Source organism: Pteronotus mesoamericanus, unplaced genomic scaffold (assembly GCF_021234165.1).
Source record: "Pteronotus mesoamericanus isolate MK-2021 breed Mesoamerican mustached bat unplaced genomic scaffold, CSHL_Meso_final contig_24, whole genome shotgun sequence".
Classification (NCBI taxonomy): Eukaryota; Metazoa; Chordata; class Mammalia; order Chiroptera; family Mormoopidae; genus Pteronotus; species Pteronotus mesoamericanus.
This window is the reverse complement of record NW_026555100.1, coordinates 25,534,349-25,554,744: the sequence shown is the minus strand read 5'-3', so window position 1 is coordinate 25,554,744 and position 20,396 is coordinate 25,534,349. Positions and strand designations below refer to the sequence as shown.

General features: G+C 38.1%; 1 protein-coding gene across 1 annotated transcript in view; it reads right to left on the bottom strand.

Annotated features, from left to right (window-relative positions):
* Positions 1-1,399: 1,399 nt before the first annotated feature.
* LIPM (lipase family member M) overlaps positions 1,400-20,396 on the bottom strand; it is a 31,674-nt gene continuing 12,677 nt past the window's right edge. Inside the window, exons 3-10 of the mRNA XM_054572459.1 lie at positions 20,094-20,211; positions 14,486-14,684; positions 13,512-13,621; positions 10,911-11,047; positions 10,627-10,773; positions 9,267-9,338; positions 7,741-7,812; positions 1,400-1,717 (exon numbers count right to left, since the gene is read on the bottom strand). Of these exons, the coding sequence (XP_054428434.1) occupies positions 1,448-1,717; positions 7,741-7,812; positions 9,267-9,338; positions 10,627-10,773; positions 10,911-11,047; positions 13,512-13,621; positions 14,486-14,684; positions 20,094-20,211 (1,125 nt within the window). The 3' untranslated portion in view covers positions 1,400-1,447. The remainder of the gene's footprint in view (positions 1,718-7,740; positions 7,813-9,266; positions 9,339-10,626; positions 10,774-10,910; positions 11,048-13,511; positions 13,622-14,485; positions 14,685-20,093; positions 20,212-20,396) is intronic.

The following is a 20,396-nucleotide window of genomic DNA, read 5'->3' as shown; positions in this document are numbered from 1 at the left end:
TTTGCATAATTGTACTATCACTCATGTAATTTATATATAATCTTTAAAACTGTGTGAAAAGTTAAAGAAATAAGCAGACTTGAGAATGAGCTGAGGAATTTTCCAACAGTAATGTTGTCAAGATCAAAGGATAAAATATATGACCATTTGTTTCATTATGCTCATAACATTAAAAAATTTACTTCCTGGCTTTTAAATTTTGGAGGCAGGAAGCTGGGTCAGATATTCCTAGCCCATATGTCTCCAAGCCATTCTCAAACAAACTCGTACTAGTATCTAGGTACTGAAATACACATACATGCTTTATGCAATGCAATGCACTGATTGGAAAACTCATAAAAGTTCCACAAAACTATTTCCTCTGAGACTCAGCTATAAAACCTGGCCCTTTTGAAGATGCTTAAAATATAATATTTTATCCATGCTATACATTGATTTTTTTGGTTTGTTTATTTATTTAATTTATTTTGTTATAGCAGCTTGGCTTTCTGAGGTAGTGTTATGTCTCTATGGCGATAATGTGAAAATATCTAGTATATTTTGTGAAAGTCAACAACATTCCAGAGATTCAAGATTCTCTCATCCTGCCATGACTGGTGTAGCTCAGTGGAATGAGTGCCGGCCTGTGAACCAAAAGATCACTGGTTCCATTCCCAGTAAGCATGCATGCCTGGGTTGTTGGCCAGGACTCAAGTTGGGGGCATACGATAGGCAACAAGCCAATCGATATATCTCTCGCACATCGATGTTTTTCTCTTTCTACCCTCCCCTCTCTCTAAAAATAAATAAAATCTTTTAAAAAATAAGGATGCTCATTCTAATTTTTCATTTTACTTTATTGTTCTAAAATATAGCTTGTAGAAAAATAAATAACAAGTTTTAGGGAAGTTTACCTGAATGACATAGAGAATACCTAGATAATTTGTAGCCCTCAGGTAAACTCTACCCTTCAAGATGATAGACTATATAGGGTCTGGCACAAAAAACACCCCTTTTTATTATAAAATCTTTTATTACAAAATCATAAGCATGTAATTCTATAATATAACAATATCACATGCAAGGATACCATATGACATTTTAGGTGAAATGTTCAAATTAAAACTATAAACTTTATAGTTTTATAGTATGGGTATAATCGCCCATATTATTACCCTAACAACCACACTCAAGCAGGCATTAATTCTGCCAGACCATGTATAATAGCATATGAAACCTATGTTTATCCAATGAGTAATTTAGTTAACTAAAAACAAAATTTAGAGTCAGTTTTACTACCAAATGCAGAAAATCTGAAGGAATATGTAGTAAATCCCTGCCCTCCCTTCTCTAGTTCCCTTCTACTAATATGATAGGTCTCCAATTCTGGAAATCCTTAAAGTTCTTTGTTCATGGACCCCTGCCCCATCCACAAGGTTTTTCCAATGACTTTTTAGTATTTGACGCTTCACAGTGTGACCTCACACATTCCCTGGGAGAGGCTGGTCTCCTCCTGCTTCATCAGATGTATGATTTCATTATACAAACGATGAGGAGCATCCAAACCCCAGATGAAATCCACGTGCGCCCATTCGGGAATGTTTTTGTGGTAGATGAGGTTGTTCACTTCGGAGAGCAGTGTTTTCACATCATCCGGGTTTGAAAGCCAGTCCTGACCTCCACTCCACATTGCTGTGGGAACCGTCATGTCTCTAACTCTGTACTTTACAGGAGTTGGCTAGAAAAAAAGGAATATTGTTAACTGTAGATCACATTTGAACTTCCAAGCTCATAATTTACATTTCAAATAAACACACTAAATATACCATGTGTTGTGATGAGAAATGCATGGGCTTTGGAGCCAAACGAATGTGCATTTAGAGTTTCGGTTCCAGCACTCACCTGAAGGTAAAATTACTTACCCTCACTGTACCTCAGTTTCTCTATCTGTGAAATGGGGGTACCTAACCACTTAGTAGATTAAATGAGAAAATGTAAATTGTCTAGCACTTTAAATATTCATAGCCAATTCTTTTTTGTCCTAGTAATAAACATTTTACACACAAGTCACCTTTAAAAGATAATTTCACAAACATGTCACGAGGTCAAAGTTAGAAATATTTTACGGAGAAAGGCAAGAGAATGGACCCTACCGAGGAGGTCTTTGCTCTGGGTCTTTACAGAGATTTTCTATGATAACAGAAAGCCCTTGAACAGCCCCAGCTTGACTCTCTCCAAAAACATGAGGAATTCAATGGCACTGGAACTCAGGTAGGTTGAATCAAGTGCAAGTGTAAATTAGATCCCTGCTCTTGTCCCCTATCACCCACAGAAGGGTGCCTAGGATTCTAAACTGTTGAGAAAGTCTCTTATTCAAGCTGTGCTGTGAAATCAGGCTGGCTGGCTGAGCCCTTGAAGTTAATCAGCACCCAGATCTTTTCCACAGAAATGTTGAGGCCCATTTCTTACTTAGAAGATCCACTCTGGAGCCAAGATTCCAATCCAGGCAGTCTTTGTTTTACTTTGTGACTTTCTAAAAATTTGGAGTCATAGACTATAATGCAATTTGTAATAAAAAATATATAATTGGTCTTCATCCCCATTTCTGGAACAGAGCTCCTAAAACTTTTAGTTAAGGACCTTGAGATAAGATCATCCTTGTTAAAGTAGCCCTAAATCAAACGGCAAAGACAACGGCAGAACGCAGAGAGAGGAGAAAGCCATTTGAAGATGTAGGCAGAGGTAGGGAGATTAGAGTGATGCATATACAAACCAAGGAACACCAAGGATGACAAGCAACCACCAGAGGCTAGGAGAGCGGCATGGGATAGGGTCTCAGAGGCTCCAAAAGGAATCAACCCTGTCCAAACCCTCATTTTAGACTTTTGGCCTCCAGAACTGTTAAAGAATAAATTTCTATTATTTTAGTCACCACCCTTTAGCCCGTAGAAAACACCCTTGGAATTTTACTAAATAATGAGAGCCATAAAGGTGTCTTTTGTTATGTTAATGAGGCGGCTTGGCACCAAAGAGAGTCTCCTAGCTAGTGGAGTCAAGCAGGTGATTAGAGGTTTGGAACTTTCAGTCCCACATCCCCTCACCTCCTGGAAAAGCAGAGGTGTTAAGATTGGGTTCAATAGCCAATGACTAACATTTTAATCAATCATATCTATGTAATGAAGCCTCCATAAAAACCTCAAAGTTTAGAGCGCTTTCAGGTTGGTGAACAGGTGGAAACGTGAGAATAGTGCACTTGAACAGGGCATGGGAGCTCTGCTCCCTTGCTCACATACCTTGCCCTGTGTATCTCTTCCCTCTGGCCTTCTATCGTGTACCGGTGATTTAGTGAGTAAAATGTTTCTCTGAGTTCTGTGAGCCAATCTAGCAAGTGAATTGAGACAGAGGAGGTTGTCATGGCAACCTCTGAATTAACCTCTGAATTATAGCTAGTTGGTCAGAAGTCCAGGTAACAACCTGGATTTGTGATTGCCATCCGAAGTGGGAAGGGGACAGTCTTGTGGGACCGAGCTCTTATTCTGTAGGATCTGATATTATCTCAGAATTGATTAAAATGGTAGGATGCCCAGCTGGTGTTCAAGGAATTGCTTGTTGGTGTGGGAAAACTTCCCACACACATGTCAGAATTTGGTGATCAGAACCACCTTTTATAGCCTAATTTAGTTATGAAAGGTTGAACTATTTTATGGAACCAGTAATATTTTTTTTCTCATATTACAGGTGAAAAGACTAAACTAAATTCAGGTCTTGCACTAATTCTGTGACTCTATGTTACCTTTTGTATATGTGTTTTTCTTTCCACCATCAGACCATTTTCTGGTGCCTACTTTATATGAGTGACTTTTTCTCAAACTTAAGACATTAAATGTTGAAAAATTAAAACTATATTGGAACTGGAATGCTTTCTCTAAAGACATATTGAGTTGGCCAAAAAGTCCATTATGTTTTTCTGTACAGTGACTCTAATAGTGCTTAGTTGTCTTTTTAAATTTATTTTTAAAAAATATATTTTATTGATTATGCCATTACATTTGTCCCAATTTTCCCTCTTTTGGCTTCCCTCCACCCAGTATCCCCCATTCCATCCAGCAATCCTCTCCCTTAGTTCATGCCCATGGGTCATGCACTTAGGTTCTTTGGCTACTCCATTTCCTATACTATTCTTAACATCCCCCTGTCTATTTGTACCTACCAATTTGTACTTATTAATCCCTGCACCTTTTCCCCCGTTCTCCACTTCACCCTTCCAGATGATCAAATGATCTCCATACCTATGATTCTGTTCTTGTTCTGTTGTTTGCTTAGTTTGTTTTTTTAGATTCAGGTGATGATAGTTGTGCATTTGTTACCATTTAATGTTCATAGTTTTAGATCTTCTTTTTCTTATATAGTTTCCTTTACCATTTCATATAATAATGGCTGGTGCTGATGAAGTCCTTTGATTTTACCTTGTCTGGGAAGCACTTTATCTGCCCTTCCATTCTAAATGATAGCTTTGCTGGAAAGAGTAATCTTGGATGTAGGTCCTTGCTTTTCATTACATTGAATACTTCTTGCCTGCAAAGTGTCTTCTGAGACATCTGCTGACAGCCTTATGGGAACTCCTTTGTAGGTAATTGCTTTTCTTTTGCTGTTTTCAAGATTCTCTATTTATCTTTAACCTTTGGCATTTTAATTATGATGTGTCTTGGTGTGGTCCTCTTTGGGTGCAACTTGTTTGGGACTCTCTCTGTTTCCTGGACTTATGTGTCTATTTTCCTCACCAAATTACGGAAGTTTTCTTTCAGTATTTTTTTAAAAAAGTTTTCAATTCCTCTTCTCCTTCTGGCACTCCTATGATTCGGATGTTGGTATGTTTAGAGATGTCACAGAAGCTTCTTATTCTAGCTTTTTTTTGAATTCCATTTTCTCTTTGCTGTTCTGATTGAATGTTTTTTTCTTCCTTATTGGCTCCCTATAGATTTTTCTTTATTTCACTTAATACAACCTTCATTTCTGCCTGGCTCTTTTTAATGCTGTTGCAGTACCTAATGATTTCTGAGCATCCTGATAACCAGTGTTTTGAACTCTGCATCCGATAGGTTGCTTATCTCCATTTTATTTAGTTTTTTTCCTGGAGTTTTGTTCTCTTCTTTCACTTGGGCCATACTTTTTTTTTGTCTCCTCAATTTGGCAGCCTCCCTGCATTTGTTTCTGTGTATCGTGTAAAGCTGCCCTGATTCCCCATCTTAGTAGCATAGTGTATTGTAGAAAAGCGTACCTGTAAGTTGTATGGGGTGGAGCCCGAGGTAATCAGCAGTGTAGGGCAACCCACTTCATTGCCTTGTGGCTTTGTGTGTGAGAGAGCTCAGAGAGGGGACAATGCCTCTGCCTGGCCTCTGGAGATTTCCTGGGAAGAAGCTGTCTCCAGCACTCGTCCTGTTGCCAGTCACCTAACATTCTCCCCTTCTCCACATGTGCCACTTGTGCCCTTCTAGCTGTTGCCTTGGTAGTGAATCCCAGAGGTGGTGGGTCTGTATGAATCCTAACTCCACTGTGGGCCTTTTAAAAGGAGTGTCTTGAGAATCCCACAGTTTCTGTTGCCACCCCAACTCCCACTGGTTTTCACAGCTAGAAGGTATGGGGACTTATCTTCCTGGTACTGGAACCCTGGGCTGGGTGGTCTGGTCTGAGACTAGGGTCACTCACTTCTGAGGTATCTCTCCTAATATTTATCCACCACGATTGAATATGGGACTGCCAATTCTACTGCCTCCTTGCACCTCTCCATGCCTCTCCACATCTCCTCCCCTCCTACCCATCTAGATGAATGTGGCTTCTTTATATCCTTGGTTGTTAGACTCCCATATTGCTCAATTTTCTGAGGAATCTGAGTGATATTTGTTTTGTAGTCTAGTTGTAATTTTTTTGCTGTAGTTGTGCATGGAGGCGAAGCATGTTTACCTATGCCTCCATCTTGACTGGAAGCTGCTTAGGTGTCTTTAACTTCATTTGAAACAATTTTGTGAGATTGTATTGAGACAGCTGTCATATCAGCATGCATTTTTAAAAGACATCAAAATTGAAGAATTTTTGTGCAGCCATTTTAATACTGAAACATATGCAACATTTTTGTTGTATTATGCTTTATTATTTCAAGAAGGTAAAAACACAACTGAAATGCAAAAAAAGATATGTCCAGTGTATGGAGAATGTGCTGTGACTGATCAACTATATCAAAAGTTTGCGAAGTTTCTTGGTACTATTAACGTCTTGGCCAAACAATTCTTTGCTGTGGGGCTGTCTTATACATTGAAAGATGTTTAGCAGCACCTCTGGCCTCTACCCACCAGAAGCCAATATCAGGAAATAGTTGGCATACTCAAAATATCTAAATCAATAAAGTTATTGGTGAAAATGAAAACTGTGTCTTTTATTTTATGGAAAAAACATAATAGGCTTTTTGGCTAATCCAATATTTTAGGAAACAGTTAAGATGGATCTAAAAAAAACCAGCACAGATACCTTTGATGGATGGTTTGTCATTCATGGACACTATGCAGTCTTTTTAATTTCCTAGCTTTCTGTATCTAGATTGATGTACAGAAATTGATGTTGAGTATGCTATGCAACTCTCAAAGATTTGCCTGTGTCTTACTCAGCTCCCTCCAGCTTTAAATTTGCATGGTCAGTGTTTGTTTACATTCATAAATAAGGTAACTAATCATCTTCAGTGAAGATTTTATGCTCAGAAGAATATAATATCCACTTCTGTTTCTATACAACATTTATTTTAAATTTTATTCTATAGCACTGTCTATACATTTTCTTAGGTAATGTGTTAACATTTTAAAAATATTTTTTACTTGCAAATTACAGAATCATTAAAAATGTGACCAAGGAGACTGTTAAGAATAATCTAGTCCAATAATTTTTAAAGTTAAAAAAATTTAAGCATAAGAATAAAAGAGGCCTATCCATGATCACATGAGTTTACAGGGAGAGGCAAGACTAATGCAGAAATCCTCATTTGCCAATTAATGCTCTTTTTCTTTATGTAGCAAGTTTATAAAATTGAGATATATAATTGAATTATATTATTAAATGATTACCACAGTAAATTAGTTAACATCCATCACCACATATATTTACAAGTTTATTATTTTTGCTTGTAATAAGAACTTTTAATATCTATTCTCAAGAACTTTCAAATATACAATATAGTATTAACTATAGTCACCATGCTGTACATTATATCTTATAACTCATTTATATTATAACTGAAGTTTGTACCTTTAACCCCCTTCACCCATTCCCACCCCCACCCTGTCACTCTTGTCTCTGGCAACAACAGATTAATGCTTTCTGTATCGTACCATAAAGACAGCCTCACCCCTGCCATCCTCATTGGTGGGGTTTTGTTTTTTGGGGTTATTTTGCTCCAAAAGGGATTCTTCTAGTAGCCACTGCAGACCACACTCTTTCTTTCATTAAGCCTACTCTATTGCGCTCCTAAGAAGCCCCGTACCTCTTTCGTGGAAGCAGCCTCTCAAAGACGCTCTCCTACTCCACTGTAAAAGCAGCAGGCCTCTGGCTAAGCTGTGGACTTTCCCATTTTCAAATACAGTCAAACCTGAACTTTTATTTTCCACTCGCTTCCTTGTATTTTATTCCTATCTCTACAATAAGATGCCATTATACATTTTCTGTCAGGCACTTTAAGAGGGTGATACTGATTTTACCCTTACCTGATTTTAATCTTACCTGATTGCCTTTCTCCAGATTTTTGGTCTCACTTCCCCAGTCAAATGCCCGGAGTTCCCCAGAATTCGCTGCCTAAACGGAGACAACACTTTACATAGCATTGGAATGTGTTGCTGCATAAGAGTAGGAGGAGGGATGGGAGTGTGCTACCAAGTCTGTAGTTGTAAGGGGAAGGAGAGAGCAAAGATTGAGGCAGAGCTTCTGTTCAGCGTTAGGATAATCTTTAGGAAAGTACAAAGGCAAGAATAAGGCCCATTCAGGGAGAAAAACGTATGTACTTCAGAAACACTTGGTTGTCCTGTTTTACAACTCCAGGGAGAGCATCCCCATCAAAGTCTACCTAGATGGGTGCTCTGCGGGCGATGGAGGAAAAGCGCCCCCTGGTGCCTTGGGGAGAAGGTGACCAGCACTCAATCCAGGTCAGAATTGTTTTTTAATTATAAAATCTCTCTCACACACACACTCACACACACACTCACACACACGAATATAACAATGGCTTTACAAGATCAATTTTGCTAGACTCTAAATTGCTAGAAAATCAGATAAAACCAATATTTAGGAGTTATAAATTTTATCACTATTCTTAAAGCTCTCTGCTTCAGTTACATCCCCCCCCCCCCTTATTTTTAACAAAGAGGTATTTTTAATACATGAAAATCCAAGGTTAGTTATACCCTAGCTCTGTCCTTATACCCATCTTTATTTCCACAATCAGTCAGGATCACTCCACACTACAGTATCATTTAGAATGAGCAGTATTACTAGGCGGAGCGCTTCTTCATTTGGGAAAGAATAATTAGTATTCACATTGCCCTTGAATCAGTTCTGAATGTCTTACTTTAGCTCTCCCTTCTTTAATTCATGTGACTGGTAATCAAGACTTTCCCTCCCGTGTAGCAGGTATAGTCTTTCCCTCCTGTGAAACCTCTTTGAGTAACTAGGTCCTGCTTTAGCACTTTTTTAGAGTTAACTAGGTCCAAGCTGCTGGAGGAGACAAAAATGATCTTCTCCAGCCTTATTTTGAGGTGGCTAGAGACAAAGAAAGGTCTCACTTGGACTATCTTAATTCACACTTTTAAGGTCCTCTGAAGACATCTGTGGGCCAATCCTTTCCTTCCATCCCTTGAAAAGTTTCAATGTTCTAGATCACATTTCATTTTTTAAAAAAAGATTTTACTTATGTTTAGAGAGAGGGGAATGGAGGCAGAAAGAGAGAAAGAAAGAAAAGGAGGGAGAGAAACATCAATTTGCAAGAGATACATCAATTGGTAGCTTCTCACACATCTCCAACTGGGGACCTGGCCCATGACCCAGGCATGTGCCCTGACTGGGAATCGAACTGGTGACCTTCCAGTTCACAGGCTGGCACTCAATCCACTGAACCACACCTGCCAGGGTGATCACATTTCATCGTGTAATAAATGTAAAATAACCCCTGGCTTGTCAAAGGGCATTCATTGACTCTTCCAGGCAAAATGCACAGACACTTACTTAGCAAAACATTACAAATTCAACATTCTTACCTGGCTCCAATGTAGGATATTTTGCACAGATGTTCCAGCAGGAGAATGAGCAACATATACATTTGCTCGGCTCTGTAACAAAGCATGAGTGGTTTGTGGGACATGGAAAAACTCACAAAATATGCACCTTGTCAAGATCAAATCTCCAGGTATCAGATTAAAAATAGACATATTATTAAATTATCAACAGTGATCTAAAAAACAATAATATACACATGCACATAAATAAAATCACCACTAAATGAATTCTTGGGCCCATATATTTTTCATCTGAGGATACCTTCTTATTGATATTTGACCTCTTTTTTTTTAACCTTTACTACAGTAATTAAGAGTGAAGACTCTAGAACTGGCCTGTATTCAAATCCTAGCTCTATCATGGAATTTTTAGGTGGATTTGGGAGTTATTTAATCCACTAAATCTCAGGATACTAATCTGTATAGTGGAGATATTGATAGTGGGAATATTTAGTCTGACACATATAAATGCTTATCATATGGTAGATATTAATCATATTATTTAAAAGAAAAAGAAAGAATCTTCAAGAGTTAAAGACGTGCCCTTCCAGCTGCCAGGGCTGCTGCTGGCTGATAGCAGTGGGGCCTCCTGGGGACTGTCCCAGCTGTCAAGTGCTGCCTTGCCCAATGTATCACCCAGTAGTGGTGTTATTTGCATTAAATGACTAGTTGATGTCGGGGTATAAAAAGCCAGCCCTCCCACCCTCACTTGGGACAGTTCTGGAGGGTCATCTTTTCTTTATAAATCCCTGTAGGATCAACCCAGCTTCCCATTAAGACTGTATCACAACCTTTTTTTTTTTTTTGTCACCTACCCAATCCTGTTTATTCCCTCCTCTAAGTGTTACCCTAAGAGCATAACCCCAAACCACTCTGCCCACTGATCTCCATCTCAGAGTATGCTCCCTGGAAACCTACACTGTGATACCCACCAACTGATGGCTATGCCTAAGCCACATGGAAACTCCCAGACATCCTATCTAAGGACTTACACTACAAACCAGAAGGACCCAAGTAGAAGGAAAAGGTGGATGATGCATTGCAGTTCTCTCTTTTGACTACTGGATTCTAACCACTTCTATTTACCTGCTAATTCACTGTATAAAGCTGCTTTAATTATCCCTTCCATCTTTAACCTGTGAAGTTAGTGTCTAGCAATGCCCTTACATTAACCTGGCCTCAACCCATGTTAAAATATTTCCCGCATATTAGTATAATTTGGAGAAAACCTAATTACTAAGATTATATTTCTCCGAGGCTTCCTTGGCAATAACTCACCCTCAAGGAGTGAGACTAATAGCTTTTCTTTAAGAAACTGAGAATGTGCTAGGTTCTCACTTACCATGTTCATGTTTTTTGTGTTAAATCCTCCCAGAAGTAAGATGATATTGCTACAAATCTGATCAATAAACATCTGGCCACAAAGGTAAATATAAAACTGGCGGAGAAATCTGGTCTGGTACAGAAATTCTCTCCTGCCAAACAATCCCTGCAAAAATATGATACAAAATAGTAGTTGTTACATTATAGTGCAAAGGAAATAGCTCTAATTGAAAAGTGCAAATCTTGCCTTATTAGGCTGGAAGACTCGTACATAGACAAGGAATCTTCTGAGGAGTCACCCACCTTGATCATCATATCTGGCAGCAACAAAAATTTGGTCCCAGGGCTTTTTGCATGTTTAATGGTAGCTATGGGTGCTAAGGCAAAATACATTTTGATTTTCTGAGCCAGCTCTGGCATGGTGGAAAATGCAATAAAGCCTGCAAGAGAGGGACTATGTCAGCATGGATCTCGAAAGTCCTGGAACTCATAAACTGCTTATTTGCTTTTGTCAAGCTATTTCAGTAATTGCTTGTGATTATGTCTTAACTCTCCCATGACATTATAAGTTCTTTCAGGGTGAAAAACAACAGCAGTAAAAACTCCTTTGCGTTCCCTCTGACATCTAGTTTATTTGGTGTTCTGTCATAGGGTCTCATTAAATTACTGAATTGAATTGAGTCCAATAATGTGGACTTTGAGAATATTCATATATTGAGAGGTAACCATATGCTAGACACTTTGCTGGTGATTTTCATGGTTCTTACCTCATTTAATTCTCAAAATTTTATAAGGTGTTTCAAATAAATCGCTACAGTGAAAAAAATGGGAAATAGAGAAATTGCCTTGTTTACTGATAACAAGCATGTTTGGTAACATAATGGGTATCACAGGGTTTTGCCAGTTTTCTTTGATATCTAATTTTTCTGGAACTGAAACTGCGATGTAATGTAATGGACAAGTTGTCTCGTCAACTGGATTCCAACTCTTATTTTCACCATAAACTTGGTATGGGATGCTAATTAAGTCAGCCTGTGCCTCAGTTTCTATACCTATAAGATAGAGTCAAATTCCTCAAATTACCACTGTACAGAGATAATCTCTGTGAAGCCTTTGGGAGAAAAAAGTTATTGTAAAAACCCAGGGCATGGTCATTATATTTGAAATACTATAAGTCTACTTCAAAAGAGTTGGTACTCTCTCTGTCTAGGCTGACACTTGCAGGTTGTAGGGAGGGAGGCTGAGTAGGGGAGGAAAAAAACAAACCCTGGAATCATGTGACTTCTGTCTAGTTCCCAGAAGGTGAGTGAGTATTAAGAAAGACTGATTCCTTCCCTTCTTTTCTCTTCCTGGGATTAGGTTTGCCAGCCACATGCAAAGGCAGGCAGAAGAGTGACCTGGAATTAGCACTTGCTCTCCCAACTGTACCATCAGTAGGACTGGGTATAGTATATGTATATAGTATATACGTCATAGAGTATATAGTATATACAATATATAGTATATGTATATAGTGTATATATTATATAGTATATGTATATAGTATATACATTACTATACTCTAGCTTAATTCTCGTGATATAGAACTCCCCTCAGATATCAAGATCTGAGAACTCTAGTAACTTCTCCAATCAATACTTCTCTTTATGCAAAGCAAGTTTGCATTCTCCATATTAATAGCTGCATGGTTGACTAACAGAGTAGTCTTTTACTTTTTTGCCCTCTCCTCCTTCTCAGAGTAACATTTAGCTTCATCATTAGTACCTTTGTCTTCATGTCAAGTGGAATAATTTGAGTATAAAGAAAAAGTTTTGAAGCTTCTGGAAATTAGAGTTAGAGCAGGCATGGCACTTTAACTGTTTTTCTATGAAGTACACGGTGAGACATAGCATCACTAGGATCAGTTAATGTTATTGAAAAATCCAGAAAGGAAAATGTGGAAGTCATTCTCTTTTCAGTCACTAGAGAGCACCAAGTAAAAATGAACCATCTGAACTTGTGCTCTGAGTTCCTGTGAGTGTTCAGTTGTTTCCTTAGACTCCCCCACCCTTTCCTTTGCCTTTGGATTTGGCTCAGGGTGAAGGTAGAGAGCACCTCTCAGCCCCCTCCAGAGATACAGAGCCTTCTCCTCAAGGCACACACTGTGCCTCTCCTGACCTTCCTTCATTCTAACCTAAGCTGAGTACATTTTTCCTGTTGACTTTGGTCTGATATAAAGCCAGGATAGCCAGCCTCCACTCCCATCTCCTCAAGTAGGTGATCTGTACCCTCTGGGACCATGAGTTAAGGTTTCTCACAAATTCATCAAAAGCAAAAGGACATGCGCATGCAATCACAGACATTGGCATTAAAAGGAAAAAAAAAAGAGATTTCAGTAAACTCCTCTATCAGTTCTGTTTATAGTATGCCACTGCTTAGTGTTCATCATTTGCCTATTCTGTGCCAGACAGAGAACTCATTCAATGCATTTGTTGAGCCCATACTATGTGCCAGGAACTGTTCTCACAGCTGTTTTAGATAAAATCCCTGCTTTCACAGAGCTTATGTAAATCATTGTATTGAATAGTCCATTACCTCTAACACCCCAAAGAGGGAGCTATTATCCACTTTTTATAGATGAGGAAATTGAGGTCAGAAGGATTTAATAATTTGCTCAATGACATTTCCCTAAGAGGTGGTAGAGTCCAGTATTTGAATGCTTATCTTTTTGACTCCAAAGCCTTTGCTCCACCTACCATGCCAGAGGCCTCCCTCAATTCCATTTCCATTTCCTGTAGCTCTTGGAATCACTGAAGAGGATAAGGTTAGATGAGTAAAGTGTGAGATGACTGATCCTAGACATAGTTGTGCGCCATATGCTCACATGTCTTCTGAGTATACAAACCTGCTTTCCTTTGAACCTACCCATAGTGGTGCCCTGTGAATAGCCGACATAATAGATCTTTTCCTGGGCCGTTTTCTGCAAAATAAAGTTTATGACTGCAGGAAGGTCAAACCTAGCCATTTCATCATAACTATAAAGGGAAAAAACAAAGTTATATGATAAATTATAATCAGAAATGAACAAAAACAGCCCCCGGGTTTACAAACAAACCCTTGAATTGTCAGTCCCAAGTGCTTGTTACTGTGCCCCTCGCAACACTAAGAATGGACTTGCTTCAAACCTGGGGTGTATGGGTGCCTCTGGAGTCCCAGGTTGCTAACAAACTGTTATTTTCTGGAGATGTTATAGAGCAGTAATCATCTTCAGTGAATATGTACTGAGCACACACTCCCCCTCCTAGTAGAGGTGTCCTGTTATTCTGTTAGCAGAACAGCACAGCATCATGCAGATTCATTTATATGAAAAGTACTAAAGATGCTATGAGGCCCTTCTTTGATGAATTGGATAAAGAGCAGGTTGAACGTCCAGAGGCAATTTAAATAAAAGTATTAAAAATCTTTCTTAAGAGTGTGAGAGATGTGTTTGTTATATTAATAGTCCCTAAGGCTTAATAATTTCCTTATATTTTTTTTATGTTGTCTGATCTCATCTTCTCCTGGGGAGAATAGTCCTTGTCATAACAAAAAAGAGTTAGTCCTAGGACATCCATCTGTAGGGAAATGGACATATACTTCTCTTATTCCATTCTCAGGCACCTGACACCAACCGCCATTCTCACCTCATTCACCATACTCAATTTTTTCCTTGGGGAACTCAATTTTCCCCAAAACTTCTTCCAAAGAATCACCAGTCAATTAAGACAATCAAAGCATATCGTATCAGGATATTGATGAACCGACCAAAGTAAATTACCCAAATACTAGAAGCCATAATTTTTTACCCATCTCTTCCAAAGACTTCCATGTTTACCTCCACTCTCAAGATTTGCATATACCTGAAGGCCCAGAACTCATCTTGGTCTACGGAGAGGGTCTTGTGTTTCCGAGACCAAGTGTTCCCCCGGCTGTTCCCCAGCCACACGTCAAAACCAGCATCTGCCAGAATGAAGCCCAGGCTGTTGTTTGGCAGGTTGGAAATCCAGTTGCTAGCATCTCCAAGCAGGCCATGCTGCAGTAATACCACAGGCCTGGAACCTGCAAAAAGGAGAATTTCATCTGCGGGAAATGTTCTCTACCTTTCCTGTTATCCTCTAACATGCAAAGACTTTCAAGTTGACAAACCTATATTCAATTGTTGATTCAGCTGCTTCCTAGCTCATTTTCAGCCAGTTACTTAACCTTTATTTTCTGATTTCCTCATGAGAAAAATAGAAATTTTGTAATAATGAAATAAAATATTGCACAAGGAGCAGGTGGCTCAATGCCTGGCACTGAGAAATAACCAGTGCCATTATTCACTTTCCATTATTATTTTTGTGTAGTTATTATTACTAGAGTTGTCTGTGTACCTGAGAGGATATTAGAAGTACTCCAGGAGGTAGTATAATATAATGATTAAGGTGATTATTATATATTAATCATAACTATTATATATTAACAAGAATAAAAATTATATCATTATATATTTATTTTATTATATTACAATGTATAATATGTAATTATGTTATATATTATATATTATATATAACTATATATGTGTATATGTTAATGTTAAAATATAAATAATTATATAAGTACTATATATACTTACTGATATTATAATATTAATTATAGGCACATACAAATATGTATACATATGTAAAATTAATTATACATTATTTATAATTATTAATAATATAATATTAAATATACACAAAAACCTATACCATATATGTAATGGTTTAAATACTTATGGGTGGTTCATGTCAAAAGGACCCACAAGCCAGCTTTAAATATTTAAATATAGGAAAATTTAAGCAGCAAAATAAATAATGATAGTAATAAACAATATCCTATTAAATAAAGAATATATGAGTCAATATTGATATCAGTAAAAATGAATAAAGAAAGAATTGGGGGAAGAAAAGCTTTTATTTAAAATATAATGCCATTATAAAATCATGAAAGGGTGCTAAAATTAGTGGATAAATTTGAAGAGATACAGGATATTTACATTTACTGAAAGTATCTCCTCACAAATTTTTATTAATTACAAAGGGAAGAATTTATGGTAGGAAATTAATTTATGGTAGGAAAACTTGGCAGAAACCATCTTAAAAAAGAGATCAAAACTAATATCACCAAATAGAACTAAAACCCTAACTCACAAAAATTAACTCAAAATGAATTAAAGACTAAAATGTAAGACCTGAAACCTAGAATAAAACACAGAGGAAAAACTCTTTGACATTGGTCTTGGCAATATTTTTTTGGATATGAGATCAAAAGCACAGGCAACAAAAGCAAAAATAAACAATTGCCACTTCATCAAACTAAAAAGCTTCTACACAGCACATGAAACAATCAACAGAGTGAAAAGGCAACTCATGAAAGAGAAGAAAATGTTTACAAACCATGTAAGGGGTTAATCAGTAAGGGGTTAATATCCAAAATATATATAAAAAACTCATACAACTCAATAGCAAGGGAGCAAACAATCCAATTTAAAAATGGGCAAAGGTTATGAATGGATATTTTGCCAAAGACATACAAATGCCTAACTTGTACAAGAAAAGCTGCTTAACATCACTATTTATCAGGGAAATGCAAATCCAAACCACACTGAGATATCACCTCACATTTGGCTTTTATCAAAGAGAAGGGATAACAAGTGTTGGTGAGGATGTGGAGAAAAGGGGATCTTTGTACATTATGAGTGGGAAAATAAATTGGTACATCCATTAGGGAAAACAATATGGAGGGTCCTCAAAAAAATTAAAAATGAAACAAACTACCATATGATCCAGAAATCCCACTTCTGGGTATATATTTAAGGCAAACAGCATCAGTATTTTGAAAAGGTATCTACACTCCCACATTCATTGTAGCACTACTTACAATAGCTAAGATATAAAAACAACGTAAGTGTCTGTCAAATGATAAATGTGTCACAGTAGAATGAGTGGCCAGAGAGGAAATAAAGGCAGAGCCCTCACCATTGCAATCTAACAAAGAAGTTAATACAGGAGGCTAAAAGCAAAGGAAGGCATGTTTCACCCAGTAGTCTTGACCCTAGGTCAGTGAAACTACCAGGCATTCTGAACAACAAGCGAAATTATGATGATGGAGGGAGCCCTTGAAAGTCTGATTGTATCATCTCCACTAGATGAGAAAAGGAAAACTTTGAGATGTCAATTCATCCCAGGCCTGAAAGGGAGAAGAAGGTGGGTCTACAGTGCCCCAAAGAAAAAGCCCATAAAACAACTTTGGTTAATTGCCTGCCTCCCATCATGTGTGCAAAATGAGCAAATAGACTCTGGAGCAACATAAGGTTTCAGGCTAACAGACCCCCACACCAAATGGCTAGTCACATCTCCCTGGAGGGAAGACTGGCACCACCTTTACCTGTCAACCAAGATGTAACTCCCTTACCCCCATATCACCAACTATATAAGGCCTCAGAACAAAGGACTCACTCCCTTTTTGGCCATGCAACTTCTAGCCACCTGGCCTCTGGTCACCCTTGCTTTTGCTTTCCCATTAGAAATTAGCATTAATAAACTTTGCTTGCACTCTTGTAGGCTTTCTGATCTGTAATTCTTTACTGTGTTGGTGAAAACTGAGTTTCTGGGAGTTTGCCCCATAACAAATATATAAGAAGATATGAATAAAGAAGATGTGAAATATATATATCATATACAAAATAAATATATATAAAATAAATATATATTTAGCAGCCACACAGCTATGGTGAGAGGACACATGAGTGCAAGGGGCAAGTGTGGGTCACAAGCAAGAGAGAGAACTTCTTTTTTCCCCTGGGATTATATTAGCTTGGGTTTGGGATGGACGAGGTGCTTTTTCAAAATAACCAATAACCCCCTAAGCTTTCCTGGGCTTTTGAGAGGGTCCACCCCTTACGTAGACTGACAGGCTTCTAGGGTCAAGCACTTCCCCCTCTGTCTCCCAATAATTCATTACTGAAGGGGGAAAGGAGAGGCTGTTTATCCCCTTGGCAGAGAAATGCTGTAATCCCCTGAGGTGTGAAGTTGTAGCACCCTGGTGAAGCAAATAGGCTTAGACTCCTTAGTTTATTAAACTCAATGCCTAATTCCCATTGCTCCCCTTTTCTTATTAATGATTAGTTAGCTACTTATGATAACACTACTACTTACTGAACCGATTCCATATGAAGTCCCCCAATAGATAAGAGGCCTTCCTGCAACAAACTCATCTAGCATCTGGGAAATTGTTATGAATTTCAGCTGTTTATTTTTTTCCCCTCTGGGGAGAGAACATGAGGCTGCTAGTGTAGGACCAGGAGAATGCAACTGAGTTATTTTAGTTTTTTTCTTTATTTCTGGTCATTGAGTTAATCCTCTGAGCCCTCACAGAGATGACCTCAATACATTGTGATCAAACAAAGCTGGATCAATACCCTCCTTTGGAATTCTTAGCACATTTCCCATGGCTGGGGACAGCTTATTCCTTCCTGGCAGTAGTCTCTACTTGTGGGTTCTCTAGAGTCATGGGTTTTCAGTTAAGTTATAGCCAACAAGTGACTGTGTAATGGCTACTCTTTCAAAAGCTGTCATTTTTGAGGATGGCTCAGCCTATTTTCTCTCTTGATGCAAATATTTGAAGCGAACAATGATTATTTGACACAGAAAGATTTTTAAAAAGCTTTTGTCACAAGCTTATAGACAGCTTTCAGTTGTTTTCATTATGAATTTCATTGGCCCTCTTTTTAAAAAGATGCTGAGAAATCTTACTTTCCTTTAGTGCTGGGAGATTTCCTTTGGAGACCAATGGAAGCTGCAGTAGAAACATCAGCCACTAGAGGGGAGTATTCTGTACTGAGCACACCAAAAAAGCTGACACCTTGAACACCAACAGCGTCCTTTCGCGAAGAGTGTACAATGTAAATAAACAGGACGTGAGAAAAACCAATTCCCGGAATTGGAGCTGAAGGCGTCTCCCTTGAGCCTAAGAATTGCCACAGTCATTTGATTGCCCGGCACAGCCATGCCCTGCTTATTCTCAAGGATTTGTGGGGCTACTGAAAAGTTACCTGTATCTCCAAGTTGTTAATTTATTTATATAAAATTAATTTATTAATTGCACATATACTTATTGGTACCTACAACGTGTTTAACACTCTTTTAGGCACAGGTGATAGCCTTGAACAAAATAAAGTCTCTATTCCCAATGAGTTTATATTCGGGTTGGAGGAAGACAAATAAATAAACAAGCAAATACCTACATATCAGGTGGAGTTAAGTGTTATAAGAACAGTTAAGCAGGATCACCAATAGGGTGGCAAGGGGTTGCTATATTGAATAGTGTGGCCAGGGAAAGAAAGTGATAGAGAGAGTCTGAAAGAAGGGCCAAAACTGTCGATATCTGATGACATAGTTGTCCACAAGGACTGTAAGTTCAAAGGCACTAAGGTGGGAGCATGATGGACATCTACAAGGTACAACTAGGCAGCTGGTATTTTTTTAAAAAGCTGGTTTACAAAAAGCTGCACAGGTATAAATTAGAATAAAAGAGAACCCTGAAGCTTCTTTACAGAGAAGGCCAGTAGTTTTTACCCAGCATTTTCTGGCCTTAGTTAATTAAGAACATATGCTATGGGGTCAGAGAGATCTTGATTCGAGTGCAGGTTTTGCGTTATGCTAACAAGTATTGACACTTGTACAGACTTTCTGGACAAGTTACTCAACCTCTTTGTGAATGGCAGTTTCTTAGAATTATTGTGAAAGTTACATGACGCTAATGCAAATAACACACTTGGCATTTTACCCGGCATGTAGGAAGAACACTATAAGAAACTATATCATTTGGACTCATGACAGATGATGTGGTTGTTACTATAATTATAGAGCTAGAGTATTAAAAAGAATAGAGACAAATAGAGATGAAGGATGGGCACAATTTAATGAGTAATGATGGTGAATAAGAGCCAACAATTGCTAAAAGTCCCATATGCAAAAAAGGGGAGGTTATATGAATTATGGAAACATGTACCAAAAATTAAAAATGTATAGTGCCTGATTCTTAAAAAGAGCTCAGTGAAAAATCTGGGCAACATCCTAAGTGTTTTAAATACCATTTGGCTGGGGAATACAGAGCGTGCTGGGGTTGGTCTGGTCTGTTCAAGAGAACGTTAGTGGGTGTTCTAGAATATCTATATAAGGGGGGTTTGGTTGACTGCTAGGAGAGGTTAAAATAGACTTTTCTTGAGGACTTTTTTTGAAAAGTAAACACTATGTTTATTTGAGATAATTGGAGATGGGGGTGGTGGTGATGGAGAATGTGGGGAAAATGAAGTTATTTTTTGGCCTGAACAATGGGCCCCAGTCAATACCAATATCTCCGACTCCCCTTTACACACTCACATCACAGGAAAGCCATTGCTGTAGGGAAGAATGCCATGCTGGGATGGCAGAGCGCACACTGTACCTGTCTTCTGAAGTTGCGCTAGGCCTTGAGGAATTCTGTTAACGGAAAGGATATACCCGTCTTCTGTCGTGACTTCATACTCCTCACAGGAATAGCCTTGATGTCGGATGATTTCACTCTACAGAAAAGGCACAATTTATTTTGAGTTCAGTTCTATAAGTCTATATTCTCAATTATCCCAAAGTAAAAAGTAGATTTCTTGATGCTGGAAGACATAAACATAAAACTCCTTTCTTTACTTTAGCTAATCATGTTATCTCAGAAAAATTAGCCAATGCTGTGCATTTTCTTTATCTTTATTGT